The 26,616-nt window shown below is 44.0% G+C and overlaps 2 protein-coding genes across 2 annotated transcripts in view; one reads left to right on the plus strand and one right to left on the minus strand.

Moving 5' to 3' along the window:
* PRCP (prolylcarboxypeptidase) overlaps positions 1-9,715 on the minus strand; it is a 32,248-nt gene extending 22,533 nt beyond the window's left edge. Inside the window, exon 1 of the mRNA XM_075050131.1 lies at positions 9,561-9,715. Within this exon, the coding sequence (XP_074906232.1) occupies positions 9,561-9,689 (129 nt within the window). The 5' untranslated portion in view covers positions 9,690-9,715. The remainder of the gene's footprint in view (positions 1-9,560) is intronic.
* A 415-nt stretch (positions 9,716-10,130) lies between these two features.
* DDIAS (DNA damage induced apoptosis suppressor) lies at positions 10,131-22,807 on the plus strand. Its single transcript, XM_075050132.1, has 5 exons — positions 10,131-10,397; positions 12,847-12,975; positions 13,963-14,124; positions 15,298-15,415; positions 19,997-22,807. The coding sequence occupies exons 2-5, from the start codon at positions 12,863-12,865 to the stop codon at positions 22,559-22,561; spliced, it is 2,958 nt and encodes a 985-aa protein (XP_074906233.1). The 5' UTR covers positions 10,131-10,397; positions 12,847-12,862; the 3' UTR covers positions 22,562-22,807.
* The last annotated feature ends 3,809 nt before the right edge of the window (positions 22,808-26,616 follow it).

Genomic DNA, 26,616 nt, shown 5'->3' on the forward strand with positions numbered 1-26,616 from the left:
CCTGGTGAAATTCTTCCACAGGACAAGGGATGGGGCAAGGCATGGGGAACAACAGGTCAGAGCTATATTTCAAAGTGCATTATTTCATAAGGCTGAAATAAGCACCAAGGTGGTGTACTACACCAGCAAAAACAATGTTACCCTTGGGAATGGTCTCTCAGACCCTTAACAGGCAAAGGCCTGTAATTTTTTCCATTTGCCTTTCAGATTGAATTACAAATCCATCACATTTGGAGGATTAACTTCAGAGGACAGGGGAAAAAAAAAAATCAGACATGAACCTTCAATATGTCACAGATTAAGTAGTATAAAAACATTACAGTTTCACTGAGAATGTCCTGAAGTTTTGAGTAGGACTAATTGTTCAAACAAAAGACTTCAGAAAAGTTTGATCTTCTCTGATCAAAACGGTTTTCACTTGAAAGGCTTCCTCAGTCTTCTTTTTTTTTTTTTTTAAACAAAGACATGGGGAAGAAAAGCATTTCAGATTCAAGACAATATTTTGATTTAGTCAAATTAAATATTTAGAACACCTTTACCCTTCCCCAAAAAGGGTTAGAACTTTCTACTTTGCCAAATATTTTTAAAGGTTCAACTCAAGTTGCAGTTGGTTTACTTCCCAGATTTTCAGAGCTACAAACAAATTTGCTCTGTTCTATCATTCTCCCAGCCTTAGTTCAACCATTATTATTTGTATTTTATTTTCTACAGCTAATCCCACACAAGACAGAGGATCCAAGGAATAAGAGACAGATGTAGTGAAAGCAAACAGGAAAACTGTCCTGTCGTCGACCTGGATAGTCTTCTGATTAGACGAAGCACAGGCAAAATGGCAAAAGCTCAGTCCAGGGATGGCAGTTTATTTGTATTAAAAGGCACTGAATAACTACATACAGTCCAGTGCTGGGGATTTTATACATGCCACTGTGGATCACTTAAACAGCCAATTCGGATGAGAGGGAGGTGGGGAAGAAAAATTTCAGAAAACAAAGCATCAAAGCAGCCATTAGTCATACAGCCCTTATACAATAGCAAAAATACCACAGAGCAACTGCTACTTTGGCAAGTTTGCAACAAACGCATCTGAACACTGAAGAACTGTCTGCTTGCAAGCCTCTGAGACATTGGTAGACTGGATGATACGGAGAACAGCAGCATTCAGGGAAATAACATCCATGGCTCCCTGCAGGTGAAAAGTTTTTCGACAGATTGCTCTACAACAGAAACATCCAGGTCTTGTCACAGCCATTACAAAAGCTCTACAGTGGCTGCAAAGCTCTAGCAAACATATGGATAAACAGTGGGTCTTTATACCAGTGCAGTTAGCACCCACAATTGAGCTGGACTACATATGCTTTTCTTCTCATAGCAAAGCAACAGTTTTCTCACCTAGAGGCACTCAGATTTTTACCCAAAAAGACTTTTCTTTTTCTATTTTCCTTTTTCCACTTAAAAATAGGCAAGAACATTTTCTGATAAACTACCCCATTCAGAACAGACTCTGAACAACTCCACAGACATTGCTAAAAGCCATTTGCCATCATCTTGTAGGACAGGAGCTCCTGCTTAGGAGTTGAGGAGTCTACATTCCCCCCCTGGTAGCGGTGACTTGTAGGACTGCAAACTGTACACTTGTAGGTGGCCAGCGATTTATCACTGTATAGGAAACACTACAGAAAAGCCAGCACTTCCAGAGCAGCATGTGGTTCTGAACGGCTTTTGTGGAAGACTCCCGTTTTCAGGGAGTCACGCAGTAGGGCAAAGCAAGCTGCTGCTGCTTTGAGGCATAAATCAAATGTTTTGTTAATGCTAGTTTTGCTTTCACCCACTTCCTCTAGTTCAGTCTGGCCTCAGTCCAAGCCCTGCTGAAGTCAAAGGGTCTGATGCCCATCACTTTCTGTTCCTGTTGTCTTGAAAGGAAGTTCCTGCATGGAAACTACCATCTAAGCCTACCTCTGACTTGTTTTTTCATGCTTAGTCCCTTGGTGGATTCTTTTTAGAAAAGTTTTTTTGCCTCACAATGCAAGAAGACTTACTCCCTTTCAACACAGAATAAATTAACTAGGAATGAAAGGAGATGCACCAAGTGTGTCTGCATCAGCAGTCAGAGGGAGAAGCTAGCACAGAGTATCATAGCTCTCTGCATACTCACATCCCATGCAGGCAGGCCTTTCAGTGAAGCCTCTTCTCTTCAGGAAAGAGACACACTTCTCAGATCTTACTCCACAAAGACCTTTTCCAGATAAATTTTACTGGATCACTCTCACTTTAAGCCTGACACAAGGGTAAACTTGTACATGAACTTTGTATCTTGGCTGTAGGAGTGAATAATGGAAAAAGCTGTTATGTCAATTTGAAGATAGACTCAACAGCCCAAAACAATCACAAGTTTTGTTCTTTGCTTACTATACGCATTTGGAGAACAGCAACCACACCACAGCAAAACTGACAGTATTAATGCCACTTGGCAGTAGCACTATAACAGCGCTGAGTATCAGGAAATACTCCATGCACAGTAGGGCTGGACTAAAGCATAGAGACAGCAACTAAAAATTGAAAATGAAGAAAATTATCCCCCTACACCACAGGCAAGGAGGACAGCATCCACTGACTGTGCTTAGAAGAAATGCCATTCCCATTCTTCTACCCATATTTAATTCTCTGAATTCACATGCCTGGAAAACAAAGAAATGGAACCATTTTGCAAGTATATGGAAGATGACCAAGTACAGCCTGGTTTTCCCCATTAAATTTCTTACAAGTTTCACTGCTTTAAATATAAAATCTAAATATTCCAGAATGTGTGAAATAAAATTAAGGTATTACTTCAGTTTTTGAAGATTTAAAATGAAATAATCAAGTGTGATCGCTAGTCTCTCACCAATTTGGCATAATGTTACAGATGATCTGCACGGTCTGCAACTTCTTATGCTGTTGGCTGGTCTTGATCTCCTCAAAGTCAGATGAAGAATTCAATACAGAACACATTAGCATCAAATTCCATTTTGAACTTCATTTTCCTCCCTATCTTCCCACACAGCCCCCCCCCCCCCCCCAAAATCCAAGATACTCAGATCTAAGACTTTGATTCAACTGCTAGAAGCTTATGGGCAATTGGTACAAATCAAAATAACTTAAATCCTGTTAACTTCATTGATCTCATGCACATCCAGCTTGTAAACAGCTTGCTACTTCAGCCATATGCAGTTTTGTTTATTGTTGAGTCCTTTGGACTTTCTTTAATCAAGACAGTCTATCAGAAATCCTTTAGTGGCCTATTACAACTTTTAATGATTAAAACTAGTGAGATAAACAATGTTTATTTTCAGAGAGAGTAGTGATCATTGATCCTTTTTGTAGTCTCTAGTATTAACTGCTCACTTGAAGGAAGAGGCTGCAAGTTGTGAGGAAATTAAGTGTTTCCTGCTTAATTTGAGAAGCTGATGTCTGTATTGTGACCCACAGATAAGTAGTGCATAAAAATAAAAATTCACTGACAAGCTTTAGTAAGTACTTCCCTGTTTTCCTGTCCACTGAATAAGAGCTATTGTTTCTGCTTATAGACCTGGTTTATAGCTTACAACTCCTGTTTTAAATCACACTATGAAGTCAGAGTAAGAGCTGCCAAGTACTCCTGTACTACTTGATGAGTAAAACATATATTCCAAGTAATTCACCTCAGAGACAAGCATCAGCATCACTTCTTCTCTAACCACTGACATAACTTTTAATTGGTACCAAGGGGCTCTGTAAAAAGCACTTTGTTTTTTCCTTCACTGGAAGTTAAAAGTGCTATTGTATTATGGTGCCAGACATGAAAAACAAACCCATCTTAACCATTCCTGACATCTGTTACTATTCCAGGACACCAACCTGAGTCACAATAAGATACTGAAAAAGCTGCTAACCAGAATTAAAAGCAATAATCTCAGTCTGTCATAACTTTACAAGCACGTTTTAGGCTCATGGTTGAAAACTACTCCATTAACATTAAAAGCACTTATACATAAAACTGTTGTATATACGTTTTTAGTGACACACATTTACATGCAACAGTGAAAAGGTCAAATACTGAAAAATGCTGAATTGGATTAAAGATACATTGTTTCATAATTGTAAAATTCCTTCTTGTGAGTGCAACAGATGCAACATTCGCTTAAAAGCAAAACTACACCCTTAGTTTGGATTAATTTGATAAATTAAGACAGCATCGTCATCAAAAAGGTGATCCAACCTCTTCACCACACTTTGCTTTACTCTGTGCATTCATGAAGCGACCTGACTGAAGTCAAGTTGTTTTTTGATGTAGTACTGATTTTCAATTAGAGCAGGAAAATTCTGGGGTTCACTGGCTTCCTCTAAACTGGCATTTCCTGTAAACAGAAAGAACCATGTCTGGAAAAAAAAAATATATATATCTTCACTTCTCCTATGCAGTCCTTCTCAAATTCTGTTTCCTGGCTTGAAATTTGCATTCTAATTTTCACACTTTCAATCAAGACTTTCATTTTCTATGCCTCAGAATTTCAGTCTGTAACACAAAATAAGGTATTAAAGACACCTGATCTAGCCAGAAAAGATCAAATTGCTTTACTTTTTAAACTTCATTACTTTGAAGCTTCAGCATAGCTTCCTTTTATGTACACACAATATGAAGTGCAGATGTGTTTTAGAGCACAAAGACTTGCATATGAATTTACTAAGCTATGAAATACATAAGTATGAAATCTAGGAATTTATTAAATGCAATCAGAACCCATCTTCTGGAAACAATGACAACTGACATATTAGTTCAACAGACAATCCGATTGAAAGACCAGGCTCAGTAACTTGCTGAACAAAAGTTAATTTGTACTTGTTACATTGGTTCTTAGACAAATTCCTAGCAGTTCACAAAGCAAGTGATGTGCTTACAAAGTGGGATTGGGGTGAAGGGTCCATCACCACAGTAAGTCTCACACATCCATCAGTTATCAAATTGAGCGAAGAGATACCACATCCACTCTCTTTTCTAAGAGAACAGTTTATCACTGAGAAGCCTTCAAGTACCAGAAAGTTTAAGGCATCATCCTCTCAGCAGTACTGCACTTAAAGCACCACAAGTTCTCAGGCTATGGTTTTTGTAATGCTGGTACATGCATTGAAGATGGGAACGTAGAGGTGCAAGACAAGGCTCCCCAATGGTCAGAAAAGCTGCCTGACTCCAGACCCTCCCCACTGTGCTATAAGATTATTTCTACTTCGGCAGAGAGAAGTAGATGGCTCTTGGATGCCTCACCAAGTCTTTCCAACAAATTTGAATTGTGGTCACAGATGCAGCTGCCTATAAAGCCACTCAGTGGTGGTCTTCCTGCAGCTCTATACATCCTCAACATCATTCTCTCTGTAAAGTTTAGTTTTGGATGGATTAATTTAACACACAAATCACAAGCAACCTTTTAGCAAGCAAGCTACTAAAGCAGAAGCGAGAATAGTCTTGCCTACTGAAGTCATGCTAGTACATCAGAAGAGCTGAAAAGGAGACCAACTTCCCCAATATACAATTTGTTGATGTAAAGATGTAGGTGATGGCAGAGTTTATCCTTGTGATGGGTTGACCCTGGCTAAACGCCAGGTGCCCACCAGAGCCGTTCTATCACTCCCCCATCCTCAGCTGGACAGGGGAGAGAAAAATATAACAAAAACTTGCGGGTCAAGATAAGGACAGGAGAGATCATTCACTAATTACCGTCACGGGCAAAACAGACTCAGCTTAGGGAAAATTAACTCAATTTATTACAAATCAGCCAGAGTAAGGTAATGAGAAATAAAACGAAATCTCAGAACACCTTCCCACCACCCCTCCCTTCTTCCCGGGCACAACTTCACTCCCGGATTTCTCCACCAAACCCCCCCAGCGGCACAAGGGGGACAGGGATGGGGTTTACGGTCATCACACGTTATTTTCTGCCGCTTCACCTCCTCAGGGTGAGGGCTGATCACACTCTTCCCCCGCTCCAGCGTGGGGTCCCACCCACGGGGTCAGTCCTCCACAAACTTCTCCAACGTGGGCCATTCCCACGGGCTGCAGTTCTTTACGAACTGCTCCAGCATGGGTCCTTTCCACGGTGTGCAGTCCTTCAGGAGCACACTGCTCCAGCGCGGGTCCCCCACGGGGTCACAAGTCCTGCCAGAAAACCTGCTCCATGGGCTCCTCTCTCCGCAGATCCGCAGGTCCTGCCAGGAACCTGCTCCAGCGCGGGGTTCCCACGGGGTCACAGCCTCCTTCGGGAACCCACCTGCTCCGGCGTGGGGTCCTCCACGGGCTGCAGGTGGAGATCTGCTCCACCGTGGACCTCCCTGGACTGCAGGGGGACAGCCTGCCTCACCAGGGTCTTCACCACGGGCTGCAGGGGAATCTCCGCTCCGGCGCCTGGAGCATCTCCTCCCCCTCCTTCTTCACTGACCTTGGTGTCCGCAGGCTTGTTTCTCTTACATGTTCTCACTCCTCTCTCCCGCGGCTGTTTCTCACTCTCCCAACTTTTTTCCTTCTTAAAAATGTTATCACAGAGGCGTTACCACTATCACTGATTGGCTCGGCCTTGGCCGGCGGCGGGTCCGTCTCAGAGCCGACTGGTATGGGCTCGCTCTCTCTCGAACACAGGGGAAGCTTCCAGCAGCTTCTTACAGAAGCCACCCCTGTAACCCCCCCCGCTACCAAAACCTTGCCACATAAAACCAATACAATCCTTCAGGGGCCATCTACTAATCTAGGTCAGCATGAGGTACCTTTATACTGGGGTAATTTCATTCATACATTGGAGGAGTAGAGGGCTGAAAGGCATCAAGTACTTTTGATGGGGGTGTGGGGGAATCACACTCCCAAGCCAAAACAGTAGGAGTTGTTAAGGACATACACAGGCCAGTATGCAAAAGCTAAGATCCTAGTCACACTGACACAGGCATTGCTTGACTTATTTCTCAATATTCCAGACTTTAGCCCCATTATCAGGGTTGTCTGATACTTAAAATGGTAAACAGGAGGAAGTTCAGCATAAATGAGTGCTGAGCTGAACTCTGAGCCTGTTATTTCTCCACCTTTATGAAAGCAAACTTAAATATCATAGCTTTCAGTAAAGGCCGACACCAAACCCTCAAGCAACGCTACAGGTCTATAGGCCTTCATGCCAAGACACTCCATTTAGAGGTTGTAATTCCACATGAAAATTCTCAGCTTCTGAAATTCACTCCTCCAGTGTGCAACATTAATCAATTGTTTGCAGTGCTCTAGAGATATTTTTAAGCAACAGAATTCATGCAAGAAATCTACTTAGACTTTTCAAAGTTTTCTTTTGTGGAAGTATGAAATATTTAAAGACTCTATTCAAAAAGATTTTTTAATATAAATAGGTATAAGAAATGTTTCCTTTGTGATGGCATAGTATTTTGCCATGTTATGAAGCAATTTCTATATTGTACGATTTTATATAATAGTTTCAACTGATCTTGAAAGCCATCAAAGGGAGAAACAAGAACCAAAACAGGAACTTTAGCTAAGAAGAAAGAGTCAGCAGCACAGAACAGAAGTAGATGATTCATGCCGTAAGCCACTATAACGTAAATAATTAAGCTTCAACAATCTTGAGATGTGGCAGAGTATCACCACCCCTATTTAATATGTTAATCATGGTATTTATGTTTCACTACAGAGTCATAATGTAATTACAAATTCCCAGACAGCAGCCTCAGTGCACATTTCATAAGGCCTGAAGAATTTGCCTGTCCATTCTGCATGCTATGCTACTGATAAAAAGCAGTCTTCTGCCCTCACTGTGATTAGACCTCTTATGCTAATCCTGTACCTTGTATCTTTCAACTGCCAGGCAGCAGCACCCAAATTTTTGATGAATACAAAAAAAATACATGAATATACACACATGTCCCACCACGGTCAACAATACTAGTAAGTCTTTGGACAAGAAAAGCAAGGATTTCAAGGGCTATGAATAGGATCTCTCTTTCCCGCAGCAGCCACTCTCAGCCAACATGATTTCGCTTGAAGCATGAGGAGAAGAGAACATGGAAGAGACTGAAGGGAGCAAGATGTGGCATCAACTTTACAACAAGATGTTATGGGGACTCTCCCCTCCCTTCTCTCAACATCTGTCTACCTCCCAAAACCCACAGATCTCGGGTACACAGCAGCTCTGCCTCTTTGCTGACAATGGGAGGGCACATGAGCTGTCTCTGCTGATAGCAGAGGAAAATAATCAGGTGATATCACAAGCCAGAGAGGGGATGAGGACAGAGGTGTCACAGCATGGTGATAAAGGGTGGTTCAGACCACGGCACAGAATTAGCATCACTGATACTATGATAGCAATGTGTAACAAGCAACGTGCCAGAACAATTAGGTGTCACGCTTACAGTTACAACACTACCACAGGATTGATATCCTGGCCAACACTGACCACACATTGCAGAAGGTATCTGCAGTACGTTACCAAAATAAGCTTCAGGGCTATCAGAAGAGTTAATGGAGGGACGCAAATCTCAAATCACTAAAATTGGAAAATTTGATGTGCCTGCTTTGCTCATTCCGTCCTAAGTTCACCTTCTACAAAGTTGAAACAGTAGATGTTCAATCCACATATCATCCAAGATGGCTGTGAATTCAACAGCTTCTCCTTCCCACCACTCCCTACATAGACCAGGGCATGAAATTCACAATGGACTACAAGCCTGATTCTAATCAAACCAAGGGAATACTAGGAAAGTGTCCTCTCCCCTTTCTATGCCTCCCAGTAAGAGGAACCATTACCTCCCCTGCAAAATTCGGTACAGCACGGGTGAAGAGGCAGATGTTCTCCAACACATACAAAGGAACTGTTGACTGTTTTTGTGAAAACCTATGAACAAATATGGTTCCAAGTTTTCTGCAAGGGGACCACACCAGCACTTGTAGCCAACGTTGGGGAGCCCTCTGTTCTGTCCGCATGCTATGGATTTTGCCAACAAGTTGCAAAGAGAATTGTTGGAGCAGACAGGAAAACAAAGCTCAGGTTAGTAACAGAAGCCTGTTCCATATTTAAAACAAAGAAAAATCACACATCTGTGGTACAACCGAGGTCCGTGCCCCCCTCTGCCAACATGCTGTGCAGTATGCTTTGGAATACAGACTTTGGTGGAGGAGACGGCGTACAGACACAACAGAGCAGACCCCCTGTCACTTCAGGCAGCTGGAATATTCAAGACCTGGAACATTTTACCAAAGGGACTAAACACTGCAGCCTCCAGAAATCCGAAAAAAAGTAGTACTGCCCACCCTGCGCCTCAGCGAGACGCAGGATAAAAGAAAATGTCCCCTCCCGAACCTCCCTGCCCGAGCTGCCCTCGGACCACCGGTTCCTCAGAGCAGCCCCGCTCGGCCGGGCTAAACCCGAACCCCTCAGAGACGGCCACCGGCACCACCGGCCTCCCCGCCCGGATTTTCCCTCACCGCCGGCCCGGCTCCGCTGAGGAGAACCCGGCGGGGAAGGGCGACCGCCCGCCTCTCCGTGAGGGAAGGCGGGAGCTCCTACCTGCTGCCTGAGGTAACGCGTCAGGTAACGGGCGGGAGGCGGCGCGGCGGCGGCCCGGTGGCGGCGGGGAGGGGTGGGCAGGGCGGCGGGACCGCCGAGCGGCAGGAGGAGGAGGAGGAGCCGCAGCATGGTCAAGAGGACCGGAGGCCGCCCGCCGCCCCGCCGCTTTATAGCGGCCCCGCGGGCTGCCCCGGGCCGGGCCGGGCCGGCCCCCGGGGGGAGCGGCGGGCGGCGGGACCCAGCGGAGGAAGGCGGAGCCGCGCGTGCGCCTCTGGGCTAAGGCGGAGCTAGGCGACTCACCCACCCCACCCCACCCCTCTCGAAGTGGGAGGGGTTATCACACGTGGAGGGGGTGGGCACTAAGTAGCGGGGCTTTCCGACTGGCTGCGGAGGCCAGGATCGCTCGCGCGCGCTTTCGCGGTTGGCTGCGGCGGCTTGGATGGGCGTCCTGTGAGGAGACGGCGAGCGGCTGCTTGAAAGCACGTGATCCGCCCTGCGGGTCGCCGGCTGCCGCGTGAGAACGAGGCTGACGCCCTCGCTTTGTTATTGGGCAAGTGGGGCGGCCCTGCCGCCGGGCTGCGTCACGATTGGGTGAGCGCAGCCTCGTCCCCGCCCCCAGCAACGGCTCGCGGCAACCGCCACTTCGGTCTTCCGGGTTCTCCTCAGAGCTGGGGCGGCTCCGGCCGCGGTTCCCCGGGGACAGCGCTGAGGCGATGGGGGCCCGGCCGGGGTAACCGCCTTTCTGCGGGCCCGAGGGCAGCCCTTGCCCTTCGCCGTGTCCCTTCAGCGCGGTCCCTGGGGCCGGGAGACGGCGTGTAACGGCGCTGAAATCGGCAGGTCGGTAAGAACGGTAATGCTTCAGGAACTGAAGCGCTTCCTTGGGGGTTGAGCCAAGCTTAAAGCGCCCAGGCTGAGCCACGGGGAGAGGGGGTGAAGCCAGGCCGCTCCGCCCGGCCTTCAGCGGCGAGCTCGGCCTGGCTGCTGGCTGTCGGCCTTCGGGGGCGTCTCGGGGCCGGAGTGGACGAGGAGGCTGCTGGTTAAGGGGTAAAAACTGCAGCGTGACACCTGTTACAACTCTTCTTATGCGTTTCGATATTTTTGTTGTTGTTGTTAGGGAGAGTTTAAGGCAATGAGCCCGCTGGAGGGCAGCAGGCACTGATGGAAAACTCGGTGAGATTTCAGGGCTGTTGAAGGGCAGCGCTCTTTGGAGCCTGGCGGTGGGGAGCGCCCGCAGTGCTGTGTGATTCCCGAGCTGGGACCAGAGGTTTGGTTTGGTGTGCTTATTAAAAAAAAAAAAAAAAAGTAAAGCAGATCTGTTTGTACAGTCCTTTTTTAACTTATGTGCTATATTTCTGCCAAAGGGAAATAAAGGTGTAGAACTTGAGTCTGCTCTAAAAGGAACTCTTACCAGAACCAGTGTGAATACGCACATGCTATGCTTTATCTCCCATATTCTAGTGGAATACTTGAAGTATTTGCTGTGTTTTCCGGGGTGTGTGGGGTTTTTTATTTCATTAAAAACTGCAGACAACAGTATACGTTGTTTATATAGTTCTAAGTTGAAAACCAGTTGGAATGCGAAGCACCTGCTGGTTTCTCCAAGTCCACCTTCTTGGACAATGACAAAATCAGACTTAATTTTATTATTTCTTTTCTATATATTGGTATGTTTTCCGTGTACTTTCTACTGGTATCTTGTACTGTAACTAAAATAAAATAGTTCTGTTTTGGCAAGAATTGAAGGCATGCACCATTTAATATATTAGGTCAAATGAGTCTCTTGTTAATACATGTTCAGAAGACAGATTTTTTTTTCATTTTTGTTGGCCCCCCCAGTAAAGCTTTTACCTTTTCCTGCCTCTGTTTTCCTTACGTTTTCCTCACCTTTCTGCCATGGGCAATATTGGGATAGCTGATTGGGGGTTTTTTTCCCCTTCTTCTCTGAACTACTCAGAGTAATTAGTTTAGCCACTCACATTTTTCTAGTACTCAAGTTGCAGAGATTGTTTTTACCAGAATGTTGAGAACGGTGCCCCTGAGGGCAAAGGGATAGCCTGTAAGTTGAACTTTTTTTTTTGTGGCAAAATACTAACAAAACATCATTGTTGATTGTTGAATGGTTTTAGCACGTAAAAGCTGTACTTGAGTCTCCTTTATCTCCTTGGCCTTCTGCCTCCCTGAGGGAGTTCTGGAATGAAGATGTGAATTCAATTCCTATTCTGAGTTTATTTGGCAGCTTACATTGAGAAGAGTTGTATATTTAGCTATTACTGTGATAAAAGTGCTTGTGCAAAGAAGGATTTTTAAGGTGTCCTTTAATTCAGCTGTAGAGAAGATTTTGGTCATTTAAGTTGCAACTGAATGATTTGAGGTCCTTTAGAGTATTTTTGTCTGCTTGTTTCTAGCATCTGCTGAGAAAAATGTTAACTTTCTAAAATAGGGGACATTTCCTAAAAACTGATATTTTGGAAAGTATAGTGACAGTAAAGGCAAGATAATTCTGCAGGAAAGTAATACTGAATAAAAATCAATTAATTCCTCTTTATTTAAATATTCAGTTCATTTATATCCATATGGCCTCTTTCTTGAAATCAATGGTAAGTACTGTAGAGCTGTTCCTTTGGCTCAAAGGGCATGAATATAGTTGCTATTGCGAGCCCTTCTGAGATTTTTGGGGCATCCTCTCCTTTCAAAGTCATTGGTATTGAAGGCGTTTGCAGAATTACAAGTGTAGAATCATTTCATTTTTTAACCCCATGCTGTGACTTCATTCTAAATTAAGGAAAAAAACCAGAAACCAATTTGCTGCAGTGCTCTTCTCAAGGATAGTTCTAATAAAGATTCCCTAAATATGAGTGGGAATTTGCATGATTTATCTGCAGTAGTATGCAAATATCATGAACACATAGAATCACAGAATCATTTAGGTTAGAAAAGAACCTTAAGGTCATCGAGTCCGACTGTAAACCTAACACTGCCAAGTCCACCACTAAACCATGTCCCTAAGCTCCACGTCTACAGTCTTTTAAATACCTCCAGGGATGGTGACTCAACCACTTCCCTGGGCAGCCTGTTGCTTCTTATTACATATCTTCATTATTATTTTTAAAGGGTTAATTAAGGGTAATAATAGATGTTGCCTCAGTTGGACTACCATTTTCAAACAGAGATCATGGTTTCCTGAGAGCTGCCTTTCAAAATGTTCAAAAAACCTAGCTAAAAGCAGTTAATGTTAACATCTCAAGAAATGAGAACTCTTTGGACTGTTTTGACTTACTTGTTTCAGGTGATACGGTGAGCACATGAATCGTGTGAGAGGACTCTTGGCTGCCTCTGTAATTTCCATCCAGAACTCCTGCTTCATCTATCCTGCCTGTCAAAAATGCTTTTCTAGGCTGTTACTGGATTCTAGGAGGTATGTCCTGTTTTGGGGATCATTAATTGTAATGGTCAGAGGCCTTGGGAATCTCTGTTAGCTGAACACAAGTTGAAAAAAATTGGTGAAAATCCAGCCATTGTAGAAATAAGTGCTAATTTCAGATATTTATGTTACTTACCACTATTTAGATCTCTTTGTATTCCAGTAGGGGCTTGGAGGTTGTTACGGATCAAGAGTTCTATTGCATTCAGTGCCATGCAGTATCGAAGAACAGTTTAGGAGAATAAATTATGTGTGTTAATAGCTTCCAAGTGCATCCCCTGCAGTGTAGTTCTTCAGTGCTGTTCCTAAGTTGGAAAGCATTGGTTGAAAGCCCTGCAAATCAAGGCCTAATTTTTTTTAATTTCTTCTCATTTTATGTGTGCAATGCGTCAGGTAGTCCTGTATGACTCTTCCACTTACTGTGTGTCCAGAAAGGTATGGGATTTCCTTTTTAATCCCACTGCTATGTGAAATCTGTGACACACAGAAGAACAGTACATCAGTGAATGTCAGCACATTGCTGACTTTACAAAGCAAGAATATCTGTTGTTTACTTCTGTTGAAGTAAACGATAACAGTGCTGTTTCCTGATGATTTTTTAAATCTGGGTATTATATTAAAGCTGCAGGAAGAAAAATCCAAAACCAGAACAAAATGCAAAAAATGGGCGTGCAAGTAATTCAAAATTACTCCCCAGCGGGTAAAAGCCCACTGTCTTTCTCCAACTTCACAACAGGCTAGCATTTAATAAATCAGTAAAAGAAGCCAGAGGGATTCTGTCATGGTACAGACACCTTGCTGAGTCTGTGGTGAGATTAATGCCTCAAGGAGTAAAGAATAAGAAAGAATCTTATAGTTTGTAATGGAATGTTTGATACATTATAGTAGTAATACTTAGGGCTGCAGATAAGTTCTTACCTCAGCAGTGATTAACAGAAGTTCATGTGTTCAATCTTTTTTATCCTTTTACTGTCTTGTCAGGTTTAACTGTGTAAAATGTGGCTGCACAGGTGAAGCTAAAGATGCAAGCTACAGATATAGATTGTCCCTAAAGATTGCTGACACTAATGATTTGTTTGACATTACCGTGTTTGGAAGTTGCTTAGATCCATTCTTTGGGGTCACCGCAGAAAATCTGCAGAGGTAAGGAATGGATTGTTTCTAACTATATAGCTGCTGCTTTTTCTTCAGCTTAAAAAAATTGAGATGAGCTTGGATGGTGGGAAGACGAGTGGGAAGAAGCTGCTAAAGTGCTCCCTTCCAGCATTTCCTTGGTACCCATCACCTTGAGAAAAGTTTGGTGTCTTCCTGAAATCTTGAAATTTTGAGATGGATTACTTCTATGTAGTAGAAGAGATCCTCCACTCATCTACTGAAGGCAGCTACAGCTACCTGCTAACTGAGCTTCACAGTTTGTTTGGTTGGGCTTCTTCCTTGCGTCCTTCCTCCTTTATTTGAGATGATTGAATTTCCTTTGTCTAATGTTACATTACTAAGTAAGTTGCCTTTTCCAGAGATTTAGACATAATTTTTCCTCAAGATTTTAGAAGAAGAATCTTAAGGTAAAGATAGAGCCCTTGGGTTTTGTTTTCTTTAACAGTTTGGATTTAAAAAAAACCAAAGTGTGCATCTTATGACTTTTCTTCAATGTGACAAGATTTTCCTTTAGAAAGGAGGGATTTCTAAGAAAGCCTGTTAGTCCTCAGAGCCTGACCACCCACATTATAAGCTTCAGACTTTCTGACATGGGAAACTGCCAGGATGGGCTATTCAGATACATTCACTGCTTCTTTCTTTATTCTGTTATTTTGCAATGCCTTGTGTTATCACTGGGTCAAAGATGAACACTTTTTAAATCCCATATTAGCATCATTAATAACATACTCATGGCAGGCATTCTACACTAGACTGCTGTACTGCTGTCAGCTGTGAAAAAACAGAGTTATTTGCATGTCTTAATATGGATATTGCTGTTGCTGTAAAGATGCGGGCAGAAAGGATGTGTAAGCAATAGCAGCATATTGAGAGCATTATACAGTGTTGATACAAAAATCACAGCCACACAGGGAAAACCTGAAAGTCGTGTGTATATTAAACCTGTTCAGAGCAGTTGTTTTGTTTCCTTCTCTTTCACTTAAGAAATTAAGTGAACTAAACAATCAAATTTATAGGTTTGTGGTTTCCTGTTTTCATTCTGTGTTTAGTTTAAGCTACCACAGTATCTTCTCTTTAATATGTGTCCTACCTATACTACAGCTAAAATGCTATATCAGCCTTCCTCTGTTGGTCCAATACTTCTGTATGTTTTTACTCAAGGTGTATTCAAGACTTCAATCAGCTGTCAGGAGAAACAAACACAGATGCACCTCCAGGAGTGTTAGTTCAAGCAGTGGAAACCTGTTTCATTGGAAAAAGATTTATATTTGGAGTGAAGGTAACTTTTAATCCACATTACTCTTTTACAATGAGTTTTTTCATTAGCTTGTAGCCAGTCAGAGGCATAGACTGAGTTACCAAAGCATCATGTACAACATCTTTTGGGAATTTGAGAAAATTTAGGGCTAGGACATGGGAAGGATTCTGCTCCTCTTCCCCCAACTCCTGTGTTATTTTAAATGAATCACATCCAAAAGCCATCTTGAATGGCAGTAGTCAGCTTGACAGCCTGTCAGGGCTGCTTCTCAGAGAGCCTGAGCAATGCCAGCTCCTGTGCATATCAGTAACAGCTTGGAGTCTGTGAAAAACCATGTACAGTTCAAGCAAGAAACAGACTGTCTTTTCAAGCACTGTCCTACCTTTCCCATGCTGCACAGTCTCCTGGTGTCTGACATGTAAGGAGAAACGCATCCCCTTGCAACATTTTGATACTTCTGGATTTAAGAGCATGTTTAAAAATGTTGATAAAAGTACAGCTGTTCAACATATGCATCTGTGGCTCTTTTATGTGTTTAACAGACTTTGAAATATTAGTTCTTAGTAATATTTCCATAGAAACAGTCTTCTAAGTTCTCTTTAAGTGGTGCTTGTGTGAGTCATGTTATGAAGTCTGTGAACTAAATCCTACCTGGCAGGAGGTTTTCCTCTCCCACAGGTACCATGAGGTTTGTATCTGAGCTGAGAATTTCCTAATGCACAGCATCTTAAGTCATGGAAGTTTGAGGACTTCATGGATTAACTTTATTTAACTGGAACCATTCACCAAATGCACGCAGCATGGGAAACAAACAGGAGGGGCTGGAAGCTATTGTGCAGCAGGAAAACTATGACATAGTTGCCATCACAGAAACATGATGGGGTGACTTGCACAACTGGAGCGCTGCAAGGGATGGCTGTAAACTCTTCAGAAGGATAGGCAAGGAATGAGAGGCAGTGGGGTACCTCTGTATGTTAGGGAGTGTTTTGATTGTCTAGAGCTTAATGATGGTGATGATAGGGTTGAGTGTTTATGGGTAAGAATCAGGGGGAAAGCCAACAAGGCAGATATCATGGTGGGAGTCAGTTATACACCACCCAACTAGGATGAAGAGGCAGATGAAATATTGTATGAGCAGCAGGGAGAAGTCTCACAGTCGCTAGCCGTTGTTCTTGTGGGGGACTTCAACTTACCAGATGTCCGCTGGAAATACAATATAGCAGAGAGGAAACAGTCCAGGAGGTTCCTGGAGTGTGTGGAAGCTAACTTCCTGACACAGCTGGTGAGTGAGCCAACTAGGAAAGGTGTCCGGCTGGACCTGTTTTTTGCAAACAGAGGACTTGTGGGTGATGTGATGGTTGGTGGCTGTCTTGGGCATAGTGATCACAAAATAAGAGTTTTAAATTCTTTGAGAAGTAAGGAGGGGCTCAGCAGACTTTGGCCTGTTCAGGAGCCTGGTTGACAGAGTCCCTTGGGAGGCAGTCCTGAAGGGCAAAGGAGTCCAGGAAGGCTGGACATCCTTCAAGAAGGAAATCCTAAAGGCGCAGGAGCAGGCCGTCCCCATGTGCCAAAAGACAAGCTGGTGGGGAAGAAGCCTGGCCTGGCTGAACAGGGAGCTTTGGCTGGAACTAAGGAAAAAAAGGAGAGTTTATGAATTTCGGAAGAAGGGGCAGGCAACTCGGGAGGACTACAAGGATGTCGTGAGGTTATGCAGGGAGAAAATTACAAGGACCAAAGCCCAGCTAGAACTTAATCTGGTTACTGCCATAAAATACAATAAAAAATGTTCCTGTAAATACATTAGCAAGAAAAGGAGAGCTAAGGAGAATCTCCCTCCTTTATTGGATGCAGGGGGAAACATAGTGACAAAGGATGAGGAAAAGGCTGAGGTACTTAGTGCCTTCTTTGCCTTAGTCTGTAATAGTAAGGCCAGTTGTTCTCAGAATACCCAGCTCCCGGAGCTTGAAGACAGGGATGAGGAGCAGGATGAAGCCCCCATAATCCAAGGGGAAATGGTTAGCAACCTGCTAAATCACTTAGACACAGACAAGTCTATAGGGCCAGATGGGATCCACCCAAGGGTACTCAGGGAGCTGGTGGAAGTGCTCCCCAAACTACTTTCGATCAATTATCAGCGGTCCTGGCTAACCAGGGAGGTGCCAGTTGACTGGGAGTTAGCAAGTGTGATGCCCATCTACAAGAAGGGCCTGGGCAACTGCAGGCCTGTCAGTCTGACCTCGGTGCCGGGGAAAGTTATGGAGCAGATCATCTTGAGTGCCATCACGTGGCATGTACAGGACAACCAGGCGATCAGGCCCAGTCAGCGTGGGTTCACGAAAGGCAGGTACTGCTTGACTAACCTGATCTCCTTCTGTGACAAGGTGACCCCTTAGTGGATGAGGGAAAGGCTGTGGATGTTGTCTACCTAGACTTTAGTAAAGCCTTTGACACCGTTTCCCACAGCATTCTCCTGGAGAAACTGGCTGCTCGTGGCTTGGACAGGTGTACTCTTTGCTGGGTAAAAAATTGGCTGCCTGGCCGGGCCCAAAGAGTGGTGGTGAATGGAGTTAAATCCAGTTGGTGGCCAGTCACAAGTGGTGTTCCCCAGGGCTCAGTAGTGGGGCCAGTTCTGTTTGATATCTTTATCAATGATCCGGACGAGGGGATCGAGTGCACCCTCAGTAAGTTTGCAGATGACACCAAGTTGGGCGGGAGTGTTGATCTGCTTGAGGGCAGGAAGGCTCTACAGAGGGATGTGGGCAGGCTGGATCAATGGGCCAAAGCCAGTAGTATGAGGTTCAACAAGGCTCAGTGCTGGGTCCTGCACTTGGGTCTCAACAACCCCATGCAACACTACAGGCTTGGGGAAGAGTGGCTGGAAAGCTGCCTGGTGGAAAAGGACCTGGGGGTGTTGGTCAAAATCCAGCTGAATATGAGCCAGTGATGTGCCCAGGTGGCCAAAAAGGCCAACGGCATCCTGGCCTGTATCAGAAATAGTGTGGCCAGCAGGAGCAGGGCAGTGATCGTCCCCCTGTACTGGGCACTGGTGAGGCCGCACCTCAAGTACTGTGTTCAGTTTTGGGCCCCTCACTACAAGAAAGACATTGAGGTGCTGGAGCGTGTCCAGAGAAGGGCAACCAAGTTGGCGAGGGACCTGGAGCACAAGTCTTATGAGGAGCGGCTGAGGGAACTGGGGTTGTTCAGCCTGGAGAAAAGGAGGCTGAGGGGAGACCTGATCGCTCTCTACAGCTACCTGAAGGGGGGTTGTAGTGAGGTGGGGGCTGGTCTTTTCTGTCAGGTGGCTGGAGATAGGACGAGAGGAAATGGCCTCAAGTTGCGGCAGAGGAGGTTTAGATTGGATATTAGGAAAAATTTCTTCCCCAAAAGGGTTGTCAAGCATTAGAACCGGCTGCCCAGGGAAGTGGTTGAATCACCATCCCTGGAGGTATTTAAAAGATGTGTAGATGTGGTGCTTAGGGACATGGTTTAGTGGTGGACTTGGCAGTGCTAGGTTAACAGTTGGAATTGATGATCTTAAAGGTCTTTTCCAACCTAAGTGATTCCATGGTTCTATGACCAGGTCTCTATGTCTGGTGCCTTTACAAATATAAGTAATTCTACATATCAACAGCGTTGTTGCTGCTTATGCACACACAAGGACTGAAGACACATTTGAAGACCATTTGTTCAGCCTTTGGCTGTAAACATTTCCATATAGTTGTGTTCAGCTATGCATACAGTTGCACTCTGCCAGATAAAACTCAGAATCAACATACTTTTTTAAGACTTACCTAGAAGGATATTGTCCTTGGCTAACAGTCTTCAGCCTCAACCTTTGCACAGACTCAGGAGCTAGGAGGGTTGTTGAATTTGAGACAGCTATATTTGCTTTTTGGCCTCTCTGGCATTGCCAGACCTTGAGGGGGAGGAGGAAAAGGGTTTTTCCACTTCTCAAAACATTGGATAATTCCCTCTGCTTTTAATGTCATTTTTTACCTGAAATTTCTGTGTAGAGAGAAGCAGGTTTGAAACACTACTCTCCAAATAAATCTGAGAAGATAAAGGTTGTAGCTTATTTCCCTTTCACAGAGGTAGTGCATAGAAAATATCATGCTGGCTTTGATAGCTGAGCTGCCAAGTCAGGTATCTGGTACCAGAGGGCTTTGCTTCAAGTACTGCCCAGTGCCTCCTAGATAAAAGAAAAGTGTTGGCCTTAGGCAGTCAGCCATTTGCACAGAACTGCACTGGAGGAAGCCCGGAAGCACCCCGTGCCCTAAAGGGAGGAAGAAATTTTCTGTGAAGTCCTTTCTTAGAATTCTTGGTTGTTTTTCCAGCTCCAAAACTCTGCATAATTGCAACAAGCAAAGAACCTCTCACTGTGATGCCCTTTATAGCCCTTGCCAGTGCTTATTTCCCAGGGCATACTGCTTTGTGTGACAGACTGTTTTGTATTCTCTTCCCTGCAGATCCTGACAAAAAGTAAGACCTAAATTTAAGCCTGACTTAAAAGACATGCATTAATTTATATTTTTTTTCTATCACAAAATAAAGCATTGTACTAAGTTTTGAATTTGTTTGGTTTTTTTGTTTTTTTCCCCCCAGGGTTGTGCAAGTGAAGATGGAGGGCGTTCTGCTGTCAGCAGCATCTTGCAAAACTGTTCCAGAATTAATAGAAGTACAAAAAAGCTTACAGCTTCCCAGATCTTCCTGCCAAATGTTGCTGTTACTGGCTTTACTGTTATCAGCTACGTTGATCAGCTTCTGCAGTTGGCAAAATTCAGGAGCTGTAATAACAGCTCATGCTTACCTGATGCATCTTCAGCTCCAATAGATGAACCTGTCAGTGAGCTCAGCAGTTTGTCTAGCCTGAGCAGAAACTCCTGTTTTGTTCAGTCTAGTGGCAGAGAAACTTTTTTAGGGTCCTGGCAGCAGTCCTTCAGCCTGACTTCATCTGTTGCTTGGGTAACAGCGGAAGACTTTCCCACTCTGGAAGTGGGAAAGCTGGTGAGTGAACAGCATGAACAAGAGGGGAGGCCTGTCTCTGCAGAATCGTGTAGTGTAAGCCTCAACAATCAAACTTTTGGGGATTCACAGTTTTGTAGCTCTTCTGTGAAGGAAGGAAATAAGGAGGAGGATAATGAATTGAGTTCACAACCTAGTCAGACTGGCAGTATCTCTGCAACTGATAAATTAGAGAGAGTATCCTCTTCAAAGACAGAGTGTTTACATGGAAACAGTTCCAAGTTGTTACAACATCCCTTGGAATTTGGGGTAAAAAGCATCTACCCAAAGACTAATAGTAGAAATTATTCTTACCCAGAAACATCCCACAACTCCTTTTTTTATGAGAGAGATGCCTCAGCATCTAATCACATAAATGTAGCTGGAGCGTCTCAGACGGACTCTATGCTTTGGGATGAGCTCCCATTCTCAGAAAGCCTAAATGAATTTTTAGCCAGAATAGAAGGTGGCAAGAGTGTTGTAACATCACCCAGCCTTGATGCAGGCAAACAGACCCTTCTTGAAAGTAGCAACTTGGGTGTAAATCTTAACAAATCGTATCCCAGGCAAACCCTACTAGCTGCTGATTTGCCTGAAGTGAGCATCTCGGGGAGGTTCTTGCCACCAGCAGAGAATGGTAGTTGGGAGAATATACTGTTTGCTTGTCTTCAGTCGAATTCAAATCCTCAGAGTGATGAGGTGTCACAATGTGAGTCTTCCTCTAGTGTTTTATCTTCAACCGACTCCAAGGAATGTGGAGCATCTTGCTTTATACCTAACCCTCGTCTACCTATTCTGTCACAGTCCTTGCCAGTTACATCAGAGCCTTCTGTTTCCGAGAGCAGATATGTGCAGCCCAAAGAAGCAAATATGGACATTTCAAAGTCATCTTGGTCTTTTATTAGTCTGCAGTGTACTGCTGAACATGGAGAAACCTCCTGCTTAAAAAGGAGCAAGGCAGCTACCTGTGTGTGTTCTGCACATGATAGCTGCTTAGCAGGTTGCGAAAATAAAGAAAATTCTTCTTCTATGCCAAGCCAAAGAACAGATCTTACATTCACAGGGGCGTGGGACTCTGATCCAACAACTCCCAGCAATACAAGAAGGCTGTATAAAAGAGAATTAAAACCATTGACAGAACTGTCAGAAAATACCTTCAAAAGTGTTAACAGGAGAGAGATGCTGTGGAACAGTATCTTCCCTGAAGGCAGCTACAATGCTTCTGCAGATCTCTTTGATGCAAGTACAAGAGAGGTAGCAAAACCTGTAGAATTCCTAAATAAATCATGTAATTCTTTAATACAGGAAGATACTTTGACAGAAAAGGTCACAGCTTCTGAATTGGTGCTTTATCCTGGAGATGATGTTCTCTGTAACAGTTCAAAACCAAGCTCATCCCTACACAGGTCCCCTCCTGCTTTTAGTAAGCACAGTACACCAGTAACTTACTCCTTTTGTCTTTCAGAATGCAATTCAATTGGCGCTCAAGACTTTGTTCCTTATTTACAGTCGACTCCTGTGACAAAACCTTTCCAGAAACTGTGGCCTGTTGGGGAAAGCTCTTCTGTCACTATTTTCACCCCCCAAAATCCCACTAAAATCTTTTCCAAATGCAAGCGATCTAGGTCTTCCTTTCAAAACACTCTCTTGCAGCAGCTTACTGGCAGGTTAGTGAAACATGAAAGGCTGAGTAATGGGGAAGACAAAGAAAGTCATAGCTCTGTTTCACAGCAGTTCCTTAACTGCCAACCGCCTGCCAACTTTGAGGATTGGATCCCTCCATCTGCGAACAAAAGGTTGAAATCAACTGGATCTTTAGACTTAAAAACAGTTAGCTGGGCTGCTGACCCGCAATCGACCTGTGGGCACGCTGGCAGGAACCCTATTTCTGAAAGCAAAGAGACCAGTGAAAATGATGTGTGCTTCCAAAATGAGAGATTAAACCCTGGGGATACAGCCAGGATTCTAACAACTCCTGTATTTGCAGGTGTCACGAAGGCCTTGTTTTTAAACGATACAGTCCTGGAAACTTGTTCTCCTTCAGAAGGCAAGAGTCTCCTCTCAAGTGCAAATTATTCAGGGGATATGTTAGAAGGGGCAGCTGGCTGGTCTCCTGAGTTGTTCTTCCAAGCACAGACCCCTTTTTCCAATAAGCCAAAATACTAAAAAACAGATGTTCCTACTCTGTATTCTTTTTAATTATCTTTAAGACTTTTGGGAAGGAGCCAGTAGAAGAAAATAGCTATTTAACAATTACATTGTTTATACACCTATTGGCATATGTCTTCCTAAGATGAGTTACGTTTATTTGCAGATCTTTGTACCACAGAGACGGGGAAAACAGGATTTGCAGTTACTATATTTTATTGTAAATTAAGTCTAGAATGTGCAATAAAAACTTTTGTAAATGTGTGATTATTTAATAGATCTCACTTTATCAAGTAGAGGTAGGTGAAGTGTTTTAGCGTACAGTGGTGTCTTTTCACCATAAGAGCAGCCCTGCAGTCCTTGTCCACTCCACATTCTTAGCTGATGACTCTCTGTGGAGAAGGGCCAAGTTCTATCAAAGAATTTCAAATGCCATGTGGGAGCCTTCTATTTGAGCCTGCTTGGGATCTTATGATAGAGTTGAGTTGGGTGGAGGGGGCCATCCTGAAAGGCTGGTAGCAGCTCCCAGTTTTCCTGCAGGCTTTTTCAAGTTAAAGACTGCTAGTGGCAGATTCCTGGCAATGTTGTTCCTCTTCCGTGCTTTGGGCTTTTCCATATCCCCCACCCAGAACAGCTGCATTTAAGATCATTGAATAGAGAAATCTTGGAGCTGCTGCTGCAAGCTTGTAGGTCAGATCCTGCAGAAGGATGTGGGAACCTGATGGTACAGGATCTCATCAGCCTGAAAATGCTGACTTGCAGAACCAGAAGCAGGCCTGTATCTGCTGTTGGGTTTTTGGTTTGTTTTGTTTTTTTGAGGCATAGAATGAATATGCACCATTTACATTGTGACTGGTGACAAGGAGAGTTTACTTGGTTCATTCTCTGCTACAAGATACACATTACTATGTTTTTTATGTGTGAGGCCTCACTTAATTTCTAATCCACCTACTTAAGCCCTAGACTCAGTGTTTGTTCAGAAGAGTTTTGTGTGTCTGCATGCAAGGAACAAATTGTATCAATACTGATAACTAAAGCACTTTCAGGTTACAAAGACACCACCTCTGCCTTAGGACATCTGAGAGGAAGAAGTTGCTGAAGTTAGTTAGAAGAGTATTGTGGGAATGTATCATTTTGTGCTCATCTTTTTGTTCCTGGGTATTTTATTTACTATCTGTTGTTGGTCACTGTTGGCATCAGGGCTAGAAGGGCGGCTTCTTGTGTGACTCTGGAAGGCTTCCCTAACCTTACATTCACTTGGTCTCACTGGGGCATGCACACAAACCAGCGTGTTAAGGCAGGACCTGCCTGAGACGGCCAATGGAAACCATGTTTGGGATGGATGAAAAAACCAGACCTTTGGAATCTGAGCTGGAATCTTTGTGTGCCTTCATATCTCCTCTACAAAATAATTAGGTACCTGCTTATTATTTTCAGGACACTCAGGGAAGTATGAGGGCATTTATTTTCACCACCTTGTCCCCTACCTGCTATTTTTAGCATGGCTCACCCTTACAGAACATACAGGTAAACCTTTTCAGTTTCTCAGTCTCCACTGTAAGTTCTACGCCTTCTAATCAAATGCATTTCTCACTGAAGGATGGAAGGGAGGAGAGTATTTGAAATCAAACAAGCTGCTTCTGCAGCTGAGCAGGGTGTTAATGAGATACAGCCTCTGCTACCAAGTCTGCAGGCATTCCTGCAGGCTGACCAAAGGAAACGGTTCCTCATGGCTACACAGCAAGTCTGCACAGGTAAATTCACTTTACAGAGAGGTTTTTCCATATTGGTCAGTGTTGTTTGGGTTTTTTTTTTTCCCTACTTACTTAACAGTTGAGGAAATAGAGGCACAGGTTCAAAGACTTGCCCAACATTAAGAGGGTGTGGAGCCTAGCTCTGGATATCCCTGAAAGACCTTAACCAGCAAACCACCTTTTCTCCTTGCTGTCCTACCCGGCAAGATACTCAAGCACAACCCAAAAGTTCTTGCCAGTCTTTAAGGATGCTGCAATAGGTAGGTGGTGGTGGCAAGAGGCTCGGGGTTTCTTCTTATAGGTCCAAGCCTAGATCCCTGCAGTCCCTGGATCCCAGACATAAGCAGAAGAAAAAGGACCATCCAGTCATAGCAAAAAAAAAAGGGGCAAAAATAAAGCAGAATTAAACATAATAATTTGATGACCAAAGTAACTTCAAGCATCATACCTGTGAGTGGAGTCACTTGTTAAGCGCTGTGCCAGTGACACCCGCCTAAACCACCGCTGCAGAACATGGCAATGCTGTGCTGTAAGGGATACACAGTTCCCTATGTGGGGCTTCTTGGCACAGCCAAAGGGACATGGCAGGAATAGAAGAAGCCATATAGCCTTTATAAGGTGTTGATGACTTCCCTAGCTGAGCTTTAGCCCTGTGCTTGACAGCAAATCTGAGCACCAGAACTGCACCAGGGCTCTAGGGTGAGCCCGGGTGAACAAGCCTGTGCTTCTGCCTGCAATCACCAGTGCTATGCCTGTTCAAAAGTTTGTATTTATTGCAAATAAAATCCTACTTGATGAATCTATGTTAGGGGCAAGGGGAAAATGAGTAAGAAATGTAGCCTGCCTGGAAATGGTAAATCTGCGTCAATAGCTTATGTAGAAGAAATAAAGGGAAAGACAGCATTATTCATACCCAAATCAGTGAGCACAGGGGAGGCAGTATTGAAAGGGTTTTAAGACATCAGTGCTCAAACAAATAAAACTTGAAACTAGATGTTTCTGCTACAGCCTCCCACATAATACAAGACTGCAGTATCACTGGCTCTTTAAGCACTCCCTTGTGACGAACTGGACAAACACGTACTTTATCACAGGGTTAGACCTGATCCAAGTGATACACCAGAGACTTGATGCAGCTAGCTATGAAACACTGCCAGAACTTCTACATCATATACCTGACAGCATCTTGACATGAAATGTTTTGTCCAGCATGAGTGATTTTATTCAGTGGAGAATTCATCCACATACTACAGTAAGCGATAGCTTTCATGCAAGCTGATGTGATTTTAAGTTTGTAAAAAAGAATAAAACTCAGCATGTTTAATTCTGAAGGTAATAAAACTCCTGAAACTGCACACCAGGTTTGTGGTTGATCCCCTATGCATAGAAATCCATAAATCAAGACTAGATTTTTAATTAGGTAGGACTGTCTGTACGATACCATTGAAATTAATGCAGAGCAGCCAGCTCTCCTGAGCTTTGTGCAAGAGGACTGCACACATAGTGAGACCAAAAAGTACTGTTGTGTGACAGACCCCTGTCAGCAAGATGACATCTTCTGGGCAGAGCTCCCCAGGTGCTCGGTAGGAAGACTTTGTACATGAGAAGATGGAGGAGAGGCAGTAAGCTGTCTCGGTTTTGCTCCTGTAGTCTGTCAGCCTTGGATTTCTTCCTCTGGGGACTTTGATCCCTTTTTTGCAGGGAGCCTTCATGCTCCTACAGTCCTTTTACCCACAGTGAACAAGAAGAAGGTTGCACATCCCACCAGTTACACGCTCCTTGCAAGGAAGAGCTGCCGCTCTTCACCTCCCCCTTACCTTTCCCCTGGAAGACCTTGGTCTGGCTTCTCCAGCCACCACCCACACAGGCAACACACTCCAACTCTCCTCTCTTTCAGTAAATACTCAGTTCCCAAGGTGTCTGTGCTTTAAGGAGGTTTTCTTCCCCTCCCTTTGCCCAGTTCCTACCTAGAAGCATGCAGGGACTTTTCCCTCTCCGAGTACCTCTCTGGTTTATCATTGACTCAAATTGCCAGCTTCCTGGGGAACACAGAGCAGATGGTCCAGCCCTCGTGTCAGACATTTACCAAGGAAGGAGCTTCAAGGTCAGTGGAAGAGGCAATAAAAGACACATGGCGTCTTCAAGCTTCACAGCTCATTTCTCAGTGTGTTAGCAGAAGTCATCTTTGATGTGGAGCAGAGCACAGGGGAGGAAACCTGATCCCAGAATGAGTCAGAGCACAAACTTTCTGTATTGACCAAAAGAATAAAGGCTTAAAACAGGAGATCTTGTCCACAAGGATCCTAGGCCCCCAGAAAA

Source organism: Buteo buteo, chromosome 18 (genome assembly GCF_964188355.1).
Source record: "Buteo buteo chromosome 18, bButBut1.hap1.1, whole genome shotgun sequence".
In the NCBI taxonomy this organism is placed as follows: domain Eukaryota; kingdom Metazoa; phylum Chordata; class Aves; order Accipitriformes; family Accipitridae; genus Buteo; species Buteo buteo.